Source organism: Emydura macquarii, unplaced genomic scaffold (assembly GCF_026122565.2).
Source record: "Emydura macquarii macquarii isolate MOO-44397 ecotype Brisbane River unplaced genomic scaffold, CSIRO-AGI_Emac_v2 contig_480, whole genome shotgun sequence".
NCBI classification, from domain to species: Eukaryota; Metazoa; Chordata; order Testudines; family Chelidae; genus Emydura; species Emydura macquarii.
Window position 1 is genome coordinate 15205910 of NW_027130617.1, and position 24966 is coordinate 15230875.

Consider the following 24966-nt stretch of genomic DNA (forward strand, 5'->3'; position numbering starts at 1 on the left):
CCTGTCATGAAAAAAAGGGGTTCAGGTCTTTTAAATAATTTGCTGTCCTGGATGTATTCATTTTATTACATAATACACCAAGCAGAAAGGAAAGGGGAACATGATAGAAAATAATTTCTCTTAGAATAAATGACTAACTCTGTGTGAGTGAGTGTGTGTGTGAGTGTGTGAGTGAGTGAGTGAGTGAGTGTGAGTGAGACACGTGCCAGAAAGAAACAGGCAGTCTAAATACTGAATTTCTTAATGTCAATCGAAAATTAAAAAAAAAAACAACAAAACACCACATTTCATGGCATTAAATCCACAAAGGTCTATCAAATGCTAGGATGAGTTTTGTATGTACACTTCTGAAAAAATGGGCCTCTCTCCAGCACCATAACAATTCAACCATGATGCTTTTTGCTTTCACAATTGCATTACATTACATACAATTTTTCATCTGCTCAAGAAGATCAAACATTGATCCAAGTCCATCTATTTATTCTTTTATAATTGTACATCAATCGAGTCTTCAACTGATATATATATCCTCCTCTTTCTTTTCCAGAAAATATGGCCATCCAAACTGTTAAGTTAGTATTTTCATCTTTTAAGAGTTTGACATCCTCCAGTAAATACCAATAAAGTTACCAGTTAATACATATCTGCTGTCTAATAGATTTTAAAAAGAAATAGTCCTTTAATGAGCTCAAAGTCCAGTTGGCAGAGGTACTGTTGCAAGCCAAACTCAAGGATAGGTCTTTATCCTGGGTGGACTTCAAAGAATTCAAATGCATAGGCAATATGTGGTGATAGTCAGGTTCAAAGAATCTAACTGAACAGCTAGCACAGCTTCACATGAAGTGAAAGTTCACTTGGTGTCATCAAACTTGTGCATCTTCTTGTGATTAACAGAGCTGCTGAATTCACAAGGCTTCCACCATTTTAGGCAAAATCTTATAAGATTTTCAATTCCTAAGATCAGAATCCAACCCTAATACTGATTTGGCCTCAAATTTCAATTCTAAACCAAAGTCTACAACTAAATGTTGCCTCCTTAGCTCATCTCTAGTCATATTTACATGTATGTACATAGGGTGCTTTTCAAAAACACTCAACATTGGGCTAACTCTGCTTTCATTGTAGTCAACTGGAGCTTGGGTGACTCAACACCTCTGAAAATTAGGCCAATTCTTTTTAAGTGTCTACATCTGAATTTAGAAGTCTAACTAGGCACCTAGGTTTGAAAATTCTTCCTTATATGGATAGGGAGAAAGTCAACAGATAAATTTGAGAGAATTATAACGTAAAATCAATACATAGCGCTGACAGGCGTTAGGAAGAAACTTTGACAGGTTATGCCACAATTGTCCACTACAACCTTTCTTGCACTCTCCTCTGAAGCATCTGATGCTGGCCACTGGGAGACATGAGATACATAGCCCACTGGTCTGATCTAGCATTGAAATTCCTGTGTTACTGCAAACATTTTACGTAGCTGTAAAAAATGTATAGGAACTCTTTTTTAAAACAGAATTTCTCCATTTGTAAAGTCAGGCTGTTTTAACATCATAAAGCCAAATATACAAGATTGAGGAAGAAGAAAATTATCACAAACATTTAAAAAAAACCATCTCTATCTATAAAAATGCCACCATTCAAAAATCTAATATCTGAGGACTAGATAAGTGTCAAAGTGAAAGTCAGATACATGACAAATACAATTTATTACATGGCTTTCAGTGCCACAGTTATCATGTGTACATATAAAAACACATCTACAATATATATGTATACACATATAATGTGTATGTACATGTATATATCTGTATCTTTATATGTATATCTCTGTACCTATACACATACAGTTATGCTAGTGAAATAACATATTTCAATGTGCGTAAAAAGACCATACATTTTTCCCACATTGCTTATATAGAACATCTATGGAACCTTTGTTTAAATAACCTCTGCCAGGCTAATTTATTAACTCCATCTGTGAGGATCAGATCCCAGTATTCTTGGCTGAGCAGGAGTCTAACCAACTTCACCCATTTTAATGGTATGAATGAACATGGAACTATATAGAAGGCAAAATATTCGGGCTTTCCTGACCGCAGATTATAGGAGTGCACTATTTGTTTTATAGCCATCAACCTGCTCAATTGAATCACATCTGCCTGAATTTAGCAGTTTAAAATTCATTCCACACAGCCTGCAGTGCTGACATGGAGATGATAAGACAGAAGAACAGAAACACCACTCTGAAGTAACCTAGCTGAACTGCACATGTTCTGACCCTTTTTGTCCTCCCTGGAGCTTTTGTTACCTGGCAAATGCAGCTCTAAAACTGCTCGTGTATCTCCAGATCTTTGCTCTTAGCCATGCAGAAGCCTATTTCTCTCTGGGACTGGCAGCCAAAGAAGTGTTCTCTGAAGAAGGCTTCTAAATGAGTGTGCAAGCTGAACTTTTACTGAACTGAATTAATTATTAAAGATGCAGATGGAACTGTCCAAATGATGAGAACAGTTCCTGATGTGTCATGATCCAAACTTTCATTAAACCATTTCAGGCATGCTAATGGTTTCCCACCGCTCATTACTTACATGCTCTTTTCTCAGAGATATAATGACCCTGGTGCCCATAGGCATGATAGTCTATGGAAATACTGAAGTTGAAAGTTTTGTGTCTACCTCAGACATAAAAACAGACCCCCACATTGTCATGTACAGACTTTAATGTAATTGGGAGGATGGATTTAACCACAGAGAAAACCTTGTAAATTAAAGCAGCAGACAATATTATCTAAGAATATGCATATTATTTCATTAATACACATAATAAAAGAGAATTCAAACTAGTGAGAGATGTTCAAATGATTACTAATATTAAACTCTTGCACGCCATTGATAACGTGGCTCTTGCACATGAGATATTATTTTTGAGCCATTTACTCGTCTGCCTCTCTTTCTCTCAGTTGGACGATTAGAGGGCAAAGCAATTGCAGGAGAAGAATTACTCCCAGGAACTGTGCTGTGATTGCTACCTGCTGTTTCATATTTGTGAAGTTGGGAATACTGCTCCCAAAGGCCTTTCACCACTCAGTCTAAATGATTTGCTGGAGGATAATAATGTCATGGCTGGTAAATAATAGTGGACTCTGACTGTACATGGTCAATATGATTTAAATGTCCTTCACCTCTGTTCTCTCTCTGACCTCGTTGTGAGGAAACATAAATGCCCTCAGCAAAACCCCCTTCCCACTCCCTCAAGTGAAATGTTATATAAAAAGAGAAAAGTGACTGAGAAAATGTCTACAATAATAAGTTAAACAAAAGCAAAGAAAAAAACACTTACAACCAGACCCTAACGCACTGACAAGCTGGAAACACCAGACTTAGAACAGTTTTCTTTAAATGATCACAGCAATCATATATAGAACGTCTTCTGGTGAAAGAATATGACTTACTGTATTAAAAATGCCTAACATGCCTTTTAAATATAGTTGAAGGCTTAGTTCTGAAACAAATTCCAAAGTGAGAGGGATTTCCTTTACTTTAAACTTGTTTAAATAGACTAAACTTTCTACTACGTTCCTAGTTGCTTGAGTACATTCCTCATACCTCAAGGAGACTATTATCTTTCTGTCTCTCTGTCTCCATACATATATACATAAACTTTGATATTTGAGGAAAGAAATGGAAATTTTACATAATAGATCCTTACAGCATTGTGACTGTATCTGTAAATTGAAGCATCTACTTGCACACTGTGCTCCTGTCCTTTCTTAAGTATCCACACTCAATGGGTTGAAAAAATTCCATTGTTTAACAAAGGTGGTCTTCTAATAATCAGAGTAGAACTGTCCTAAATACATCTGAAGATACTTCAGCACTGTGTCTTAAGACAAGATAAATCATCTATAAATAGGCTACATAGAATTCAATTTTTTCAAAGTTTATACAATTATAAATATATAATTTTTATAAAATATCAATTTTGACACTAATATTGACATTTATTTTAAAGCATTTTTTTCTATTTTTACCTATTTTAATGTTTACAGTTGTGGGATATTATGGAGGGGTCAGACAATAATGATAGCAGCCATTCAAATTTAAAAAGTTAAAAGTTTTATAAATGTTAAAACACAGATTCTCAACTTTACATGTCAAAATAACCAAATTAAATGTCCTTAAATCAAACTCAGTTCTAAAGATTTTTATTAATTTGATTATTTATAAATGTTGATCATCAATGGAAATATTTTTTCATTGGTCTATTTGATAGAAATCAAATCCTTCCAAGCCTGCCTGTCAAGGATGATCTGGCACATCTTTTCACTGTAATACGTTGATTAAAACTGCACCAATTTTCTTTGTCTTTTTTCGGTAGTATGTTATAAGCTACAAAAATATGCTTAAATAATTCAGTGTTTAGTGTACAAATCAATAAAACACAGGAATTTAAAAATTAAGGCAGATAAACTGTCCCTGAGGCTGAAAGAAATAATACCAAAGTACAAAGATTGAATTAGGGAAAGAAGTGTCAGACATAACTTGAATTTCTTAGCTTTTGACATTTTTTGTCACAACCATGACATTATATAAATGCATGGGATTTGGCATTTAATTACCTTAAGTTTCTAAATACACTAATAAAACCCACTTCACTGTTCCAAAATATCAAAGTTATGAACTCTCTTTTATGTACCTATAAAGTATCAGTGTACAGTATCAAGCACAGCTGGATCTTTCAGCGCTCTGATACCACCACAATCATAACGCTGAGTTGCAAATTCATTTTGAATATACTTTTCTTCCAAATTCCTATACCTCATATTACCACCAGCTTGAAATAACTGGAGCAGATCTTCCCCTGGCTCAATATACAAGCTTGTTCTATTTATTGCAAAGAATGGAATGACTCTAGGAATGGTTAATGAATGGGTTAACCACTCTTATAATAAAATAAATTATATATACAATTAAAATATTTTCTCAACTGATTGGAATGACTCACATAGGTTTTCTATTGGGTTCACAATACGTTAATTATTATTTATATAAAAATATGCTTGTCTCTATATTTGTACATAGTATACATAACATTATATAAATATATGGAAAAATTCACTCACAAATATATGTATATGCAATATATAAACACACAAGCATATGTATTCAGAATTATTAGATTGAATTATTTACCCAGAGGATTGGAACTTCCATTTGAGTCATTTCAGTCTGTTGGATAAATACTTCGTTACAATTTATGAACATGTACAAAACCAACTCAATGGATGGTAATAATGGCTCCTTTGTAAATCTGTATTTAGTACTGAATTGATCTGTCACATGACTGCCATATCAATATGACCTTTAGTATTAGAATAATTAGGAAAAAAGTTACTGTGAAAAAGCAACAACTGAGTTTTGAACATTAATAATTTGGTCAGAACTATATTTTAAACACTCTTTTCAATCCTTGTTCCCATTGTTACTCAACCTTCACAACACTGTTGCTCATGTAAAATGAGCAAAAAGGGGAAGGGGGGTGGAGGGAATAAAGGAAAGCACTCTTACCAGAATAATGAAGGTAACAGGCCCAATGAAACTCCAGATAAAATAGTTATCTACGTGGAGCCAGCAACTGTGATGAAAAAGGCAATGAAAGTTAAATGATTACATTGGCTCCTGAGTTGTAAAAATGGAAAGTGCAAAGCCCACCTTAAATAATCCTTGAATAGGTATTTCATAGTGAATATACAATGAGCCAACAACAAGGAATAGTACCATCTTAATCATGGCCATTTTCCTCTCTAACCTACAGCTGTTTTATTGAGCTCTATTTAACAAGGTTGTTGATCATCTGCTCAGGTTTTCTCCCACATACCAAAAGCAATGTGCTTTTAAAAAAAAAAAAAAAAAAAAAAAAAACCCAAAAAAACAAAAAAATCTCTCTCTTTTTTTAGGTTCACTCAAAGTTTTTGCTATGGACTGATGAAACCCAACATCAGTAAATGCTTTATTTTCATAGATTTTCTATGTAATCTTCAAAATTTGCCTTTAACTTTATATCATAAGCAAAGTGCTTATCCCTGAGGAATGCAAGATAGAGAACGTTCAGATGTCATGTTTTGCTGCAAAACAGTATGATATAAATAAAATACCCCAAATGGGAGTTGAATAGTAGAAAAAAACACAAATGATGTTAAAGTAAATGATGCATAAACTTATTGGGATGACTTCACTTAGTGGTTCATTTTTCATATATTCCAGCTCCCTGCTGAATATTTTTTATTTGTCTTTCATCAGTAGCAAAATCGAGCAGCTTTCTAGAAGTCAACAGTATCTTCCCATACTGTAACTAATTTCATCAAAGGACAAAGTAAAACGCCTTTGGAAGGCAAATTCATGCCTCCAGCAACTCAAATCCTCAGAAACATTAAATGTCTACCTTCTGTCACATTCTATAAATATCTGTATTTTTATAAATAAAAGGCAGTGAGTAATTTTAATCCTGCTCTACCCGCCTGATAAAATATTATCAAAGTGAAACATATAGGTTGGAATATTGTACTGTCACAATTGAGAATGAGAGTTAGCTAGAGGGCCAGCTGAACAAAGAGATCTAATGAAGCATTAGCTTAAAACTGGGTGGTTAAGCCTGTCAGATGCTTTAAGTTCGGAAGAATTTTTACTTAATATCCATTTGAGGCCAAAAAGTTATTTACTTTTTCAATTTGTTTCAGGTCAATCTTTTGTGCTAAAAGAAAGACCATAATTTAGAATCTGCCTCTCTGGAGTACAAATCCTCTGAACCTAGAAAATTACAAAAGACTTGATTGTAATTTGTGCACAGCATTGCCATTCTCTTACCAATAAAGCTTTCAGATGCTATTTTAGTCTGTCAGAGACCCTTTGACAGCTAACAGGCTTAAAAAATTATTCACTTGAAAAACACTCAGGTCACTTGCAATTACTTACGCTTTCTCTGTTCCATAGCTCTTATAGTCAATAGCTGCTGAAACACCAACTACTGTGGCAGGGAAGAGGTAGCCAGCAACATAGTAGTACTTCTTCCTAGAATATTCACTTTCAAATACTTCTATTAACATGAGATAGAGCTGCACTCCTTCTAGACACATCCAGGCAAATGCTGCCAGGAAGAAAAAGTGTAAGAGGCCTGCAAATATTGGACATGCAATCTGCAAAGAAAGAGAAACATGAAAATACAAATTGCCAAAACCTTCCTAGCTAATATGATACAGTGCAATTGAAACAGTATACGATTTTGTTATGCAGGTAACTAAGAATGTATTTCTGCCAAAGGCCCTTCACAATTCCAGAACAGTTTTCACTAACCACACACATACACTAGATATTCAGAAATGTTAGTAATGTATTATGTCCACACTAGCTGCAGAAAGTATACTCAATTGCACTACATACATTAAGGTTTGGAAACAACTTATTAATATTTCTTACTGGAGTGGAATATACAGCATTAAAAGCAATTCCTTAATTTTGACACTGGCATGTTAACACTGATGCAAAATTTATATTGTAGATGATTTGGTACAGGAAGACAAAGAAAGTTGGTTCTAGGTGTATTTTTATATCTTCTGCTTAAAATCTTATGTGCCATCAGAATTTTCTATCTGCTTTAATATAAAATAACTCTACTTTTACTATTTTAAGAACTTTTGCTGTCATATCAGTAGCCAACTTAGATTCACTCCTGTCTAGCTGAAAGCTGGATCAAATTCTACCAAATTATTGAATTCCAAGCCACTCTCTGAGCTCTGAATGATGGGATGAACTTCTCCGAAGCTTCAAAAAGTAGCATCAACACTTATAGGTCTTTGGTGTAAAAAGTTCACGTTTCTGGTATATCAACATTTAATTTCAGCACCACTTTGAGAAGTTCCCTTTAAATCACCTACTTGTATAAACATATGCTTTGTCATTGAAAAGTACTTCTTCCCTTTAAGTGGGGAATAGAAGCTATAATGGTATTTTTTATGCCTGTAAATATTATTTGTGAACATGTCCATCTTAATCTTTTGTCACGCCTTTTATCCAAGCCCTGCTGTGTCAGTTACATACAGAAGGTTAAAAGCTTGGCAGTGGTGTCATATTTAAATTCACATCCATTTCAAAGAGTTATTTTCAGAGAACAGGATCAATATGCATGCAGACTTACTTTGTATTCTGTTTTATCGATGCCTATTAGGAAAATGAACTCTGCAATGAATAGGTTGATACAAAGGTTCTTGTGAATAGTATTACGATCACTTTGTAGGCCACGGAAGAAACAGAATGTGAAGATGCAGATGGCCAGGCACACAAGGGAGATGACAATTCCTACCCAGGTGATGACAGTAAGGAGTAGCTCATGCACTCCATCTTTGTACTGAAAATAATCAAGAATGGAGAAAATTAATATCACCATTTAGCAGTACAAACAGAAGATAGTTTTAACTGGAAGCATCTTGAAAATTCCTGATTTATTTTTATAGGAGACAGAAAAAAAGTACTGATTATCTTATCAATCTGATGTCAAGCTTATTAGACGTGCAAGATTAGTGTGGGTGTAAGAAAGGTAGCTCTGAGCGCACAGAGATGGAAATTTGAGCTAGACCACATAATATTTTTACTTTTTTCATGGTCCCCTGTACGTCTGAAGAAAATTCTGTGAAAAAGAGACTGGTACCTTGAATGTATTGCGGTCCACATGTGCAGATACAGAAGAAAATTCTTATAATTGTCTATAAAAGAATACCTTGGTCCTTTCCTACAAACTACATCTCTATATCCAAAAAGCCTGAGTAGAAGTACATGCAGATTCATGATGAAGAAATCAGTTAAAATAAAAGCAGAATAACTTATATGACCCTTTAATTTACAACCCAAACTCAAATCTCTCACGTTCAGGTAAAGATTGGTTCAGAAGATTGTCCTTGGTTTTGTTTTTTATATTGGTTGCATGGCTCAGCAACTCTCTGGCAGTTTATTTTGCTGGGCTATGCTACTGCTATGTTTATGTTTCCAAGCACTCTTGGGCTTCCTCATTTAGCTGCGCTCCAAAGTGCACAATGTCCATTCAAAGTCCTAGAGCCATTCGAATGTCACATGCTCTGGAACTTGAGAGACCTCATCGACAGCCTGGTGTGTTGCTAGATGGCAAAGGTCCATAGTGCAGGAAAGTATGAATATCCTAGTAGAGAGGCTACTGGACCTCATCATTAGTATAGCATCTTGTGTTTAAGCCTCCAAGGAAGGGCATAGTATACACAGACTTCCCCACAATTAATATTCAACTGTATTTGGGAATTTGTTAAAGGCGTGGAGCTAGAAGTTGAATGGAGGAACCAGAAACCTGTCCAGTTGTGGGAAAGCACATCTGGTCAGAAAATTTCAACAAGGGGGAAAAAAAAAGATTTAAAAAAAATTAAAAAAAAAAAAAAAAAAAATTCCCCTCATCTTGTGATCAACTCTTCAGAAGAGAGAGAAAGGTCATATAGAGAGAAGCTGCTTTTGGAAGTGATGTGTGAAAGCTGGAAATGCTCAGAGATGTGTTTAAAGTTTGGATATGCATCTGGACTATTGCAATCTTCTACAAATTAAAGCCAAAACTTCGAAGGTTTGCTCTCTACTGACTAGAAGCATTATTACTTACCGCAATTTCCCTATGGGCCATAAGGATTGCAAAGTTTGTTAGGTGGCTGCAAGCACAAGATGTATGAGTTTTATTTGTGTCAATCAGTTTGCAGCCCTGAGTGGACCAATATCCCATCATAGTCCTCTCTGAGTAGTTCCAGAAGGAGCAATTTGCATTGAAATAATTGTCAGGCTGGGAGATAAAAGGAAAAATAAAATTAGGATTTTACATTCTAAGATGGCAATAACAGTTGTTTAATATATGTAAAAGGTAATTTAGATTAAACTTTGCATGTTTCGGGCTATAAAGTTTTTCATCAGCAAAGTTGTGGACTACATTGTACAAGGCAGACAGCTAGTTTAAAAGGAACTTTATAGTCCGAAACACTCTAAAGTGTAATCTCAATTACTGTAGACCCAGTTTTAAACAATTACAATTTCTATCTTACAATTTTATGCACTGGTGGTGCATTGGAACCATTTTTTTCTTTCTGCAAAATTAAAACTGAATTTATTCTGTAGGATTTCACCTGTAACTGATCATTTAAAAATACTGTCCCTTATCTGTTCTCATTTTTGATCAAGCCAAAGTTGCACAAAAGAGGCACAGGGAAAGGGTCAGCTCTTTAACGCCTACCTCAAGTAGAACCTGCTAAAGCAGATACAAAAGAAAAATCCACATGTTTTTCTGAGCCAGTCCTGAGGGCATATTATACCCACTTTCTTGGCATGAGAACAAGAAGAACCCAACTCAAACAACAGAGAGTACATGGTGAAAAGAAATATGTTGATTTAGCAGTCACAAGGAAGTTGGACAGCACACTTTGAGGCCTGGGAGACTCTAGAAGCTACACACCGTCCTCTGTTGAATAAATCTACTTGAAGGTTTCCCAAAGATGGTCCGGAATTAAAGTAAGTACTCCAAGTGTCATTTAATTTTGCTACATTAAACAGGCACAGTCATAACAGTTGATATTTTTCTATCCTGCTGCTAAGGTAAGAGTTAATTTTCACTTAGAAACAAATTAGAGTCATTTACATTTTCATGTTGATTACTGAATTAGCTTTCATTAAGAATACACTTAAGTTCTAATAATCACTGAACCAGGCTCATTTAATTTTATGTTGATAGACTTAAATAAACTTGTATCTCTGACCTAGTCCAACATTTAAAATTCAAATGGAAGGAAGGTGTTTTTTTCTGCTTTGCTCTTCTCTCTTGCTGATTTTATGACCTTCTTATTAATTCATTAGCATAACTCACATCAATGTGTTCCAGGGTAAAAAGCACAGGATCAGTCAGATACACACGGCTGGACTCTTTGTTGATGGAGGCTGCAATAACGTGGGAGTTCACGGCAATGGTACTGTTCCGACCAACGAAGTCACTGCCTAGCTTTATGGTCGCGTTTTCGGTACTGAGGAACCGTCCCAAGCTTTTGTAAATGATGAAAACCAATTTTGCTAATCCTATTAAAGGAAAATTCCCATTATAATGTCAAGGAATTGTAGGTGAAGAGTACGTGTGCTGAATAATCTATTGTCTAAATGCAAAATGAAACATCAACAAAGAGGAATATGATTTACACATGCGCCCTACAAGAAAGAGCTACAGAACAGCTGTTTTTACTTTTGCTATGCAATGTATTAACATATTCAGAAATGTAAGATTTAAATTACTAATGCTTTAAATGTGTACTTTGACAGTTTAAAGGAGTCAGATTGTTTTATGTGTCCAAACTTACCATTTCTGCTGTTCTGTTTCACAGTGTTTGCAGAGAGCTGGATCAAATTGCCTCCTTTACTGCCCTGAGGAAATTTCAAGTCCTGCACCTGGCCTTCTGTACTGAGCACCGCAACTTCCAGAACTAGTCAGACCAAAGGCAAACCAACACGGGATGGGAAAAATGTAGAAAACATTTTTTGTGGTCAGATTACAATGTGGCAGATGATAACTTTCTGAAAACTCCTAATTCTGCTAATTCCGCCATCAGTGTAGACATAGCCTTAGTTTCTTTAATCAAGCCTACTGCATAATACCAAAGTAACAACATTTCAATGGTGAAAACATGATAACAAACCTTGTTTTATTGTGTGACTAAAAGACATCACTTTAAAAACACAGTAAACTCTTACATTGAAGAAAGGCTTAAATTTTGGAGCCCAGAGTGTCTTTACAGCATAAATTGTTAGTGTCTGTCTACAGTTTTTAATAGCAATTAGGCAATACTAAGGCTATCTTAAAATAAATAGCTAGGTATGTGTAAATAGTATATTTATGTGAATCTGTATTGTACCTAAAAAAGTCCCAAATATAGTTTTTCTGTGTGTATCTTAAAATGTAGTTGGAAGACATTTTATGTTCTGCTAAGCAAGTATTTTTAAAAGACTTAAATGCAACTATTATTTCTTTATATTTTAACTCAAGTTTTGTGTAGTGCAGAACTGTGGTTTTAAAGAATCACCTTGCAAAGTAAAATTTTGAGAGGTAAAATTACTCAGTGCAGCACAACCCACTTAACAAGAAATATCTTTGCCTCGGTGTTAAACCCAGCATATACTCCCCCTGGGTACATTGTATTTGACAATATTATTTCAATTTTTTCCCCTCTATAGTCTGAAGGACAAACAAATATTTCCAATCACCAACAAAACAGTTAATCATAGAATCATAGGACTGTAAGGGGTCTTCTAATCCAGTCCCCTGCACTCAAGGCAGGACCAAGCATTATCTAGACCATCCCTGATAGGTGTAACAGACCGTCTGTCCAACCTGCTCCTAAAAATCTCCAACAACAGAGATTCTACAACCTCCCCAGGCAATTCCAGTGACATAAGAACAGCCGTACTGGATCAGAACAATGGTCCATCTAACCCAGTATCGTGTCTTCTGACAATGGACAATGCCAGGTGCTTCAGAGGGAATGAACAGAACAGGTAATCATCAAGTGATCCATTCCCTGTTGCCATTCCCAACTTCTGGCAAAAAAAAGGTTAGGGAAACTTCAGAGATGGTTTTGCATCCCTGCCCATCCCGGCTAATAGCTATTGATGGATCTATCCTCCATGAATGTATCTAATTCTTTTTTGAACCTTGATATTGTCTTGGCTGTCACAACATCCTCTGGCAAAGAGTTCTAACAGGTTGATTGTGTGTTGTGTGAAGAAATACTTCCTTTTGTTTATTTTAAACCTGCTACCTATTAATTTCATTTGGTGACTCCTAGATCTTGTGTTATGAGAATTAGTAAATAACACTTCCTTATTTCCTTTCTCCACACACGTCATGATTTTACAGACCTCTATCACATCCTCTCCCCACCAGTCATCTTTTCCAACCTGAAAAGTCCCAGTCTTAATCTCTCTTCAAATGGAAGCTATTCCATACCCCAAATTATTTTTGTTGCCCTTTTCTACACCTTTTCCACTTCCAATATATTTCTTTTGAGATGGGGCGACCAGATTTGCATGCAGTATTGAAGATGTGGGTGGACCACAGATTTATATAGAGGCGATATGATATTTTCAGTCTGATTATCTACCCCTTTCCTAATGATTCCTAACGTTCTGTTAGCTTATTTGACTGCCACTGCACACTGAGTGGATGTTTTCAGAGAACTATCCACAATGATTCCAACATCTCTTTCTTGAGTGGTAACAGCTAATTTAGACCCCATAATTGTATATGTATAGTTGAGATTATGTTTTCCAATGTGACTTACTTTGCATTTATCAACATTGAATTTCATCTGCCATTTTATTGCTCAATCACCCAGTATTATGAGATCCCTTTGTAACTCTTCTAAGTCTGCTTTGGACTTAACTATCTTGAATAGTTTTGTATCATCTGAAAATTTTGCCACTTCACTGTTTACCCCTTTTACCAGATCATTTATAAATATAATGAATAGATTTGGTCCCAGTACAGACCACTGGGGGACACTACTATTTACTTCTCTGTTTACTATTTACTATTGAAAACTGATCATTTATTCCTACCCTTGTTTCCTATGTTTTAACCAGTTACTGATCCATGAGAGGACCATCCCTCTTATCCCATGACATCTTACTTTGCTTAAGAGCCTTTGGTGAGGGACTTAGTGAAAAGCTTTCTGAATATCTAAGTACATTATATCCACTTGTCCACATGCTTGTTGACCTCCTCAAAGAATTCTAGTAGATTGGTGAGGCATGATTTCCTTTTACAAAAACCATGTTGACTCTTCCCCAACAAATTGTGTTCATCTATGTATCTGATAATTCTGTTCTTTTGTTATAGTTTCAACCAATTTGCCTGGTACTGAAGTTAGGCTTATTGGCCTGTAATTGTCAGTATCGTCTCTGGAGCCTTTTCAAAACTAGCTGCACATTAGCTATCCTTCAGTCATCTGGTACAGAAGCTGATTTAAATGATAGGTTACATACCACAGTTAGTAGTTCTGCAATTTCACATTTGCAATTTGAGTTCCTTCAGAATATTTGGGTGAATGTCATCTGGTCCTGATGACTTATTCCTTTTATCAATTTGTTCCAAAACCTCCTCTAATAAATTAAGAAGCTTTTCCTAATCTCCAACCTAAACCATCCTTGCTGCAATTTAAACCCATTGCTTCTTGTCCTATCCTCAGAGGTTAACAAAAACAATTTTTCTCCCTCCTCCTTAGAACAACTTTTTAATGCACTTAAAAACTGTTACCATTTCTCTCTCCCTCAGTCTTCTCTTCTCCAAACTAAACAAATCCAATTTTTTCAATCTTCCCTCATAGGTCATGTTTTCTAGCCCTTTTAATCATTTTTGTTGCTCATCCCTGAACTTTCTCCAATTTCCCCCCATCTTTCCTGAAACGTGGCACCTAGAACTAGACACAATACTTCAGTTGAGGCCTAATTGGCGTGGAGTAAAGCAGAAGAATTACTTCTCCTGTCTTGCTTACAACACTTCTGCTAATACATCTCAGAATGATGTTTGTTTCTTTTTTTGCAACAGAGTGACACTGTTGATTCACATTTAGCTTGTGATCCATGATGACCCCCCAGATCCCTTTCTGCAGTACTCGTTCCTAGGCAATCATTTCTCATTTTGTATGTATGTAACTGATTGTTCCTTCCTAAGTGGAGTACTTTGCATTTGTCTTTATTGAATTTCATCCTATTTACTTCAGAACATTTCTCCCCTTTGTCCATATCATTGGAAATTGTAATCCTATCTCCCAAATCACTTGCAAGCTTTCCCAGTTTGGTATCATCCACAGACTTTGTAAGTGTATTCTCTATGCCATTATTTAAATCTTTGATGAAGATATTGAACAGAACTGGACCTAAGACTGATCCCTGAAGGACCCTACTTGATATGACCTGCCAGCTTGACTGTGAACCACTGATGACTACTTTCTGGGAACAGTTTTCCAATCAGTTATGCACCCACAACATCTAGGTTGTATTTCCCTAGCTTCTTTATGAGAAGGTCATGCGAGACAGCATCAAAAGCCTTACTAAAGTCAAGATACACCACACCCACCACTTCCCCCATCCACAGGGCTTGTTACCCTATTGTATCAAGCCACCAGGTTGGTTTGATACAATTTGTTCTTGACAAATCTATGCTGTTACTTATCACCTTATTATCTTCTAGGTGTTTGCAAACGGATTGCTTAATTATTTGCTCCATTATCTTCCCAGGTAGTGAAGTTAAGGTCACTGGTCTGTAATTCCCAAAGTTGTTTTTATTCCTTTTTTTATAGATTGGCACTATATATCTCTTCTGTCTTCCATGACTTTTTGAAGATAATCGCTAATGGCTCAGATATTTCCTCTGTCAACTATTTGAGGATTCTAGGATTTATTTCATCAGGCCCTCCCAACTTAAAGACCTGTAACTTGTCTAAGTAATTTTTAACTTTTCTTTCCCTATTTTAGCCTCAGATCCTACCTCATTTTTACTGGCATTGACTATGTTAGATGTCCATTTGCTACTAATCTTTTTGTGAAAACTGAAACAAAGTCATTTAGCACATCTGCCATTTCCACATTTTCTGCTTCTTGTTTTTCCCCTGTGATTGAGTAATGAGTTCAGCCCGTCCTTGGTCTTCCTCCTGCTTCTAATGTATTTGTAGAATGTTTTTTGGTTACCCTTTATGTATCTACTAGTTTATTTAATATCATTTTGTGCATGGCCTAATTTTGTCCCTACATACTTATATTATTTGCGTATATACATCCTATGTAATTTGACCTAGTTTCCACTTTTTGTAGGACTCTTCTTTGATCATTTAATATCTCCTGATTAAGCCAGGGTGGTCTCTTGCTATACTTCCTATCTTTCCTACACAGTGGGATAACTTTGCTCTTGTGCCCTTAATAATATCTTTTAAAAACTACCAACTCTCTTGAACTGTTTTTTCCCCTTACAGTTGTCTCCCATGGGATCTTACCTACCAACTCCCTGAGTTTGCTAAAGTCTGCCTTCTTGAAATCCATTATTTTTATTGTGCTGTTTTCCCTTCTACCATTCCTTAGAATCATGAACTCTATCATTTCATGATCACTTCCACTCAAACTGCCTTCCACTTCCAAATTCTCAACCAGTTCCTCCCTATTTGTCAAAATCAAATCTAGAACAGCCTCTCCCATAGTAGCTTTCTCCACCTTCTGAAATAAGAAATTGTCTCCAAGACATTCCAAGAACTTGTTGGATAATTTGTGCCCTGCTGTGTACCCAAAGGATGCCTGGGTAATTGAAGTCCCCCATCACCACCAAGCCATATGCTTTGCATTCTTTTGTTAGTTGTTTATAAAAAACCTTACCAAGCAACTTTCAATAAGTCTGTCTCCTGTTTCTATCTCAATCTCAGTCCAAGTGTATACATTTCTTATATACCTCCTCCCTTTTTTCCCTTGACTGTCCTTCCTGAGCAAGCTGTGCCCTTCTATACCAATATTCCAGTCATATGTATTTTCCCACCAAGTCTCTGTGATGCAACTATGTCATAGTTGTGTTTATTAACTAGCATTTCTAGTTCTTCCTGTACAAGAACATGACAGATCTAGAGTGGTTTTCACATGGAAACTATTTATTTGACTAATGAGTTCAGTATAAATATAAATTGTGAAATCCTGGGCTCACTGAAAGCAATGAGACTTTTACCATTGAGTTCAATGGGGGCAGTATTTCATTCAGAATATCTTTAAGGGAAAGAGATGGAGAATTGTGGGGAAGGAAGGGGATGGGGTAGTCCACTGCAAGCCTTTCTGGAGTTACAATAATAGGCTATTCTGTTTCTGTATGCCATTTAATGTAATGGAAGTTGTGCTTGCACAGCTGGTCTGTTACGCCTTCATTGATATCAGTAGCCTTGACATGAGTAATCTACTATTTTGATTTGAAAGCAGCTTCTCGTGAGCTTCTCATGAGCATTAACATCCCACTGAACTCAATGGACCTACTTGTACATCAGTGGTTGAAAGATCGGGGTCACAGTGTCAGTCTACTTTAAAGGAAGCTGTTGCTTACAAATGGCATGTAGGCTAATTTGCAAAAGGTGCATCCTTGCTGTTTTTCAAGGGGAAAAAGGTAAAGGTAAAAATATGTATTTAAAATGTCTTAAATTAAGTCAGACAAGAGAGAATCAGTTGTTAAAAATTATTCTTTAACAGTTAAATCCAGCTCAGTCTCAGAAGCTTTTCACAAAGAGATTCTATCCAAGCTCCTAATAAGGGAGTGAAACTTTTGTAATGACAATTAGTGTAACTGCTTAGTAGCGAGAGTGATAAATTAGTGATAGTGATAAACATTTCATGTGAAAGTGCTATAATTAGGCAGGCAGAGCCACCTTTGAAAAAAGTAAGGGCCACCCAGAATTTGAATTTACAAGTGCACAGTTCAGACCAATATTCCTTAGCTTGCAATGTGATGTTTAGGATGCAGTTTCAAGGAGGAAAATAGAGGTTTAAGGTATTATTTGTTGACATTAAAACCTAAGTTGCTCTAGAGGACTCACCTTCAAGAACTCAAGTATCCATCAGTTCCACATTCTTCCCACACCTCCATCCCCAAAAGTTATTAATTCAATACTCTTCCCATCTCCAAATCCCTTAGTCCATCCCCAAGCCTCTGGCCCAGCACCTCAGCTTCATATGCTTCCTTTTCCCTTGTACCTCACTGAGGCCTAATTAATCTGTGCACCACAGTAAAGACATTTTAATTTTACCAGCTGGGGGTTTAACTCTCAAGAATACACCTGTGTTTGTAGATCCCTAATGCTGAGCCCTTCATCAGGGCCACCATTTAAATTCTAAATTATGTTCTAAGTATCTGCAGCTCATTTTGCAATCTATGGAACATGGCTATTCTGCATTATGGGAGATGTAGTTCACTGAACACATTTTCACCTGAAGGTAGTTGTGTTTAATATAAACATTTGGTCCATGTTCTATGTGCCTAAAAAATGTAACTGGCAGAGCACATTCCAGAAAGCAATTTAAATTCATTAGGAACAGATTATATATAATGGGAAAACATTTCCACAGCTCCACAGCAAGCATTTCAGTTACTTCAGAAAATCCATTCTCTGGCATTTAAGGACTATTCATATCCATACATTTTGCTAATGATTTTTCAATTGTAGATGAACTTTGCAACATGAACTACTTTACTTTCACATAGCATAAATTATGCTACAGAAGAATTCTTTTTTTAAACTAATTAAGAAAACACCCCATTTATGAACACGTTTTTCCCCAGAGGGGAAGCTGCAATTCAATATCAAGTATTGCAGATGCCAGCTTTCTTAGTGTACATGACTATTAGGTTGGGTTGTTGTTTTCTTCTCATTCCGGGATATGCAATACGTGAAACTATACTTGAAGACAAATTAACTTACCAATGTTTTCGGTGGGCATTGAGACTCTAGTTGATTCTAAGAGATTGTCAGCCAAGACAAAAGCCCCTTCTTCTAGGGTATCAAGTAACATTGTTGCAGCATGTGCTTGTTCTGAAGAATTCATATCTTTCCAGGACTCTAGAGCTTCAGGCCTGAGCAAGTTGTCCACTGTATCAACGATTGCCTGTATTCATTAGAAAACTATCATTAGGTCTGATTGCCCTAGGCAGTTGGAGAAAGTTTCCAACATTATCTGGTGACAATTGTAATATTTAACTGTCAAGATGATTTACTGTGATTTAATGGCACCAGAAAACTATTTTCAACATAAAAATATTTGCAAACATTTGTTGAACAAGCAAATAAAGAGGTGCATTAGCCACCAGCAGTGTGTTATCTGTAACTGGTAAACATAAATATTTGGCTTTTTTCATATCAGATATAAAGACAGAGCTATTAATGTGCTGAGAAACGTAAAAACCAATGCCAGTGGTTTTGTCTGAGGCTAAATATTAAAGTTCATGTAAAAATATAATTCATATTTAGAAAACACTCATACCAAAGCCAGCATTTTAACGCTTAGGCTATAAAAGCAATACTATTATCCTGTAAACTTAACACAATACATACAGCTACAGTACCATAAGCTGCTGTCTAAAACAAACTATATCTTTTATTATAAGAGGCATGAAATAAAGTTGTGTCAGTAGTTATAAAATGGCCTGCACCACTCTCTCTCCCCTTTCCTGTACCTGTTGACAAATACTTAGAATATTACTAACTCCCATAGCTACACCATGGTCACTCAACAAAGGAATCAGTAGAGCAAACAAGATGTCCACTGACTTTCCCCATTATCTGTGAAAGCAAAATTACAAAACTGAACAAAGTTCCCATTTTTGAAAGTCTGCACTGTGACAACTATATTATTATGTATTAGAGTTCATTAAATTGCATATAAAATAACAGTAAGTAAGGAGAAAATGGAATTTGAAGAGACATCATTACGTTCTCTTTACAGACTAATCCAATCAATCACAGTAATCAGTTAATCAATTGAAGGCAGGCTCTTACATTAATGCATAATGTAGCTGTGCATTGAATATGTCATGCATTGCTAAACCACAGTGTCCCATTTACCTATGTGTCATTAAGCACATATATAATTTGATCAGTTTAAAAGCACTGGGAATGGAAACGGAACACGTTATACAAACAAAAATGTTGGTTTGGAATACTACTCTGTGCACATGAATGAATAGGAACAGTTGGTTGAGGCTATTGTCAGAGCAAGATTAATTAGCCTAATCCATCTTAATATCCTCTTTCTGTCAGCACGGTGAGCCACCACAACCTTCCCGGCAGGTTGAAGATACTTCGAAGTGGCATTAAAAGGATTTTTTTCTCTCTCTAGTGGGAGACTGAATAGTCAAAATCCTCACACTGATAGTACAGCAGCCATTAACTAGAGTGGAACAGAAATTGGACTGCAGAGGCCAGATTCATTAGTCACCAAGAAATACAGATTGTAGCCTCTAATCTGAGGTACAACTGAATCCTCTGTCACAAAGTGGGAACTTGCTTCATTTGCATAGTGTAAGTCAGCTTTTGATTTGTAATTTCAAGAGGTTTATTATTCTTATCTGAACAGAGACGCTCGTTTAAGACCAACTGAAAATGATACCGGTCAGAAATTAAGGTCGTGCTACTGTTTCTTGTGTATCTATATACAGTGCTGATTATATGCATTTATTAACTTGAAGCATGCCTTATTTACTATAGTGCAATCTAACTATGTATATCTTCAGTGGAATCAAAATGATCATCAGTATAATATTTCTGAGGTGCTCTCTCCTCCGTGCCAAAGAGAAGGGAAAAAAATAAAAGACTATTCTTGTCCCAATGACACACATGTCCTGGGCAACACACCAATTACTACATTTCACATTAATTTATATCTTAAAAGGTGAACTGCAAATGAAACTATGAAAATGCAATCCATTCCAACAATATCTGCTGTGCTCCCCATTAACCAGGCTGAAAGGGACAATTAGAACTTTATTATTTGAAATCTGATTCCATCACTCCTACTCCTTTTTCCTTTTGGATCTCACAATAACTATTCTTGCTGTGATCAGACAGCTCCCATTTCTTTGCACGGCCGCAGCCTGTGAAGGCAGTCCTATATAAAAGGGAGAATGTCAGATAAAAGGCTTTTCTTTTTATTATGTTGTGCGGTGTTTCAAAGTTTTTATTACTCTTGTATTATAGCCCAGAGGGTGTAAAGCAAAAACTTAATAATATTAAAAAAGAAACTTTGAAAAACCGTGCAATATAATTTTTAAAAACCACTTACTTACGTGATCCACTCTAGGCCAGTTTCTTCCACTAGCAGTACCGCGTGGTGGCAGTAACATAACTGGCACAGCATCACAGACTGGGAGCTGGGTATTGCAGGGATGGGGGCTGCAAGAATTTGAAAGTCAGGTAACAATATGCTGCATGCCCCTTGTAGCCTAGCTAATGAGTCCCTCAGCACATACTGTACTGGTAAAGTTACAGGAATGATTTTATTTTTATTTGCAGTCCAACCCTAAGCTGCCGAATCTGACCTTTATAATGATTCTTAACAATACCTTAACTGAATTTAAGAGTGCACCTCAGAAAAACTGAGAAACTACCAACATGACACCATTTCTAATTTTTGTTGCTGTTTTCTCCCACCCCCCACAGAAACATAACATAAGGAAATAGAAATCTCTCTAATCACATAATGTCTACTCCTGTTCTTGTACTTTAGGATGGGGGGAAGAAGAGGGCGGTTGTAAGAATGGATCATTTGCTTATTCTGAGAGAATTATACCTGTGCATAGCCAACATTTGTACAGTTGATATGGGGCACAAAACACATTTATCAAAGACTGAAATATATAGGATCATGCAGCAAGATGACAAAGCGTGGCAGGTTGCTGAAGCAGGGTGAAAGCAGGGTGACAGCACAGGAGAGATACCTTAAGGTAAGCCCTGCATGTCTTCTCTCGTTTTTGGAGCTTTTTAATAAGAAAAAAGAAAATCACAGGTTAGACACATTCTAAAATGCCAAGAATGTAGATGCCAAGAAGGTAGACTGTAAAAGGGGGGGGGGGGGGGAGGGAGGGAGGGGAAGGGATGTCTTTCCAAAACAGACCAAGTGAAAAATTCTTAATTTATATTAACAAAATTTAATTTTTGCAGGCATAAGTAAAGTAAAGTCCATTTACTTAGAGTAGTTGAGGCCTATTCACAACCATTGATTGAGGTGAGAATGCCCTTCTGCTATTTACATTGGCCAAACCGGACCGTCACTACGCACAAGAATAAATGGACACAAATCAGACACAAAAAATAACAATATCCATAAACCAGTTGGAGAACACTTCAATCTCCCAGGACATTGTCACTGACTTGAAAGTTGCCATACTTCTACAAAAAAATTTCAGAAACAGACTTCAAAGAGAAACTGCTGAGCTAGAAATCATCTGCAAACTTGACACAATCAAACTGGATCTGAATCGGGACTTGGAATGGTTATCTCATTACAAGAAGTAATTGTCACTGTTCACACATTCTCACCTCCTAATCAATGGTTGTGAATAGGCCTCAACTACTCTAAGTAAATGAACTTTACTTTTATCTACCTTCCCCATTGTTGTTACTTACCCTTGGATATGTGTGTATATATATATATATACACACACACCTCCTATGTGATTTCTATTCCTTACATCTGACGAAGTGGGTTACAGCCCACGAAAGCTTATGCCTGCAAAAATTAAACTGGTTAGTCTTTCAAGTGCTATAGGACTCTCGTTGTTTTTGCAGTATACAGACTAACATGGCTACCCCTCTGGAACTTAATTTATATTGTGCTGAGTGAATCATGGTAGGCAAGAAGCGACCCATGCCCTGAAGTTTAGCACTCAAAACAGGAAAACTGGAATGATAATGTTATTATGATTCATATTCAAGAATACCAAGAGGTATTTTTATCTGTGATAATGTTTGCCAGTAGTAATAACTGGGTACATGTGTACTATACACAATTATCATTAGTAACTAATCATTAGTCACTAATAGTTTTATATGGTCTAACAAAAGCTCTAATCCTGCAATGGGTTTCCATGAGGATACAGCCCTGCACCTATGCAGAGCCCCACTGATCTTATTCCCTGATCGGATCCAAAATTATCATTGCATAACATTTTTAATTTATTTTAATGTATTATGCTACTCTCCAGAGTTCAATAGCATCCCTTCTTCCCAGACCAGAGGTGATATATTCAATATTTTAATAAGGAGTACACACACTTTATATTTGAACCTAGACATCTACTGAACGTGATGTCACCCAATGAATAAAATTTACACAATGTTGTGGATTTGTTTTTTTCTTAAATCTTTATTTGTACAGTACCTCAGGAATTTTAAGCACATAGGAATAAAGTATCGATTTGGCAATAATGTTTCTGAAAGGGAAAAAAGGATCATTCTAGTCAATGGAGATGTGGGGAGCTGTGTACCTTGTTATAACTCCGCCCAGCTGAGTCCTTTTCACTAGGCCTCAGTTCTTGCAGTTGAGCATCAAGAATATCCACCAACTGTTCCATCAGCCTCACAGATGAACTCACATCACCAGCAAAGACCGGTCCTTTGGTGTGTTTAGCCAGTTCATTGGCAAGACTAGCAGCATTTTCTCCACTTCTGATCTGAAATGACAATTTATATTATCTCAGCAGGATCCCTTGTTCTGTTTACGGCTCCCAGTGCTGATTTCACGTATACCTTTGTTGTGGTGAAATAACCATTTGCACATACGTTGAAATCTGCAACTAATTGAACCAATAATTTTATCTCAGAAGATTAAAAGTTCTTAGATCCATTACACACAAAAGCCGTTCTTAACTGACATCAAAAACAGAAATCAGACTGGTAATTTTGGGCCAGATCTTCTATTTCATCTTCAATTTTATTTTACCACTGTTATCAGACAGTGAGAAATCTTTTTGTTCATACCAGTGTTTGAGGCATTTGAAAGTCAAGTAGCTTGGTAGTGATGGCAAATTATCTAGTTTTCATAAACCTCAGTAATGCTTTTTAGAGACGTGAAGCACAAAAAGTGATACTGCGCTCTAATCATATTCTGTTTTTAATGCGCTGTTTTAGAATTCTAGTTTCTTCTATCATTTACTGTTAGCTAAACATCTTCTTGTACAGTACATATATTGGTGTGCACTTTATAGTATTTGATTTATTATATGATTGTGCTTTTTTTCTACTGAACGTCAAAAAAGCAAGTGTGAATTTAATAAGAATGAAATTAAGCAAGCATGGACCCATTAAAGATGGTTTCAACATACAAAGCTGAATTATTTCTGTTCAGAGTTAAAACCTTTAATCACCAATGTGTATCATATTAACAGATTCCAACCAACCTTCTGAGCCAGCTGATTTACCCAGTGTGAGGTACAGTTACTAAGATCAGGGCCCTTAGGGTTCCATGTTCCAGTGGAAACCATGCAGAGATACGAGGCAGTTCCTACAACAGACAGAAAACAACAGTGAAATTCAAATAATTTTTCTGCATGCATTCAGCTACAATGCACTCCATACTCTATGTTAAATTTTGAATAGCACTAGTGGAAGCAACTGACAAAATGTAAGAAAATCATGTAAATTACAAACAGCAATATACAAGTCATGATAAAGTATCAGACTTTTACAGCAAACAAATAAAAAGCTCTTGATTTTCCCTGGAAATCATTCAGCGATGAGCTCATAATGGGAAAGGCAGCTGTAAGCAAGCTTCACTACAGTCCTCAAGCAAAGACCTAAAGTTTGCCCTGGATCCTTGAGAAGTGTGTGAGGTCATTCTGTACTGATTCTCAAATACCTTTTATAAGATGAAAGCCTGAACAAGCACTACATATCCCAAGTAACAAAAATTACGACAGTCTGAGATTACCGAAAACAAAACAAAAAAAAAATTGCCATAAAAGAGTTTCCCATTGCTTTTCAAACATTTTATTTGAGATCAAGATGTTTTTTAAGGCAATACCTCGAGTTCCTTTGGGACAAGGGCGTTCAACCATCATTCCTCTTTGTGTCTGAGGCCAGCTAATTCCCCTGGCCTCATCAGGTTCACAAAATCTCTCTGGCAAAGGGAAAAAACTTGTCACAGGAGGAATTTTGGTTGTGGAAACTGCTGGCGGTGGCTTGGGTCCTCTGCTTCCTTCCTTTGTGCCTCCAGCTAATGTTGTGCTTATGGGGTCTTTCTGGGAAGTCGTGCTTGTGGTTGACACAGTAGTTTTGGATAGCTCTCCTGAAGAAGTTATTGTCATTGCTGTAGTAGGCACTATAGGGAGAAAATAAGAGTAGTAATACAATTAATTTTTCTTCAAAATATT

General features: G+C 36.3%; 1 protein-coding gene across 12 annotated transcripts in view; it reads right to left on the bottom strand.

The window, feature by feature from the left end:
* Positions 1-24966, bottom strand: part of ADGRL2 (adhesion G protein-coupled receptor L2) — a 200173-nt gene that overhangs the window by 26306 nt on the left and 148901 nt on the right. For 9 of the 12 annotated variants that reach the window (XM_067538588.1, XM_067538587.1, XM_067538584.1 and 6 more), the window contains exons 6-16: positions 24618-24914; positions 23995-24098; positions 23083-23268; positions 21535-21573; positions 18524-18707; positions 11390-11512; positions 10909-11114; positions 9664-9837; positions 8188-8397; positions 6969-7189; positions 5565-5631 (exon numbers count right to left, since the gene is read on the bottom strand). In XM_067538588.1, the coding sequence (XP_067394689.1) occupies positions 5565-5631; positions 6969-7189; positions 8188-8397; positions 9664-9837; positions 10909-11114; positions 11390-11512; positions 18524-18707; positions 21535-21573; positions 23083-23268; positions 23995-24098; positions 24618-24914 (1811 nt within the window). The remainder of the gene's footprint in view (positions 1-5564; positions 5632-6968; positions 7190-8187; positions 8398-9663; positions 9838-10908; positions 11115-11389; positions 11513-18523; positions 18708-21534; positions 21574-23082; positions 23269-23994; positions 24099-24617; positions 24915-24966) is intronic. The other 3 variants (XM_067538586.1, XM_067538589.1, XM_067538594.1) reach the window with 1 other exon arrangement.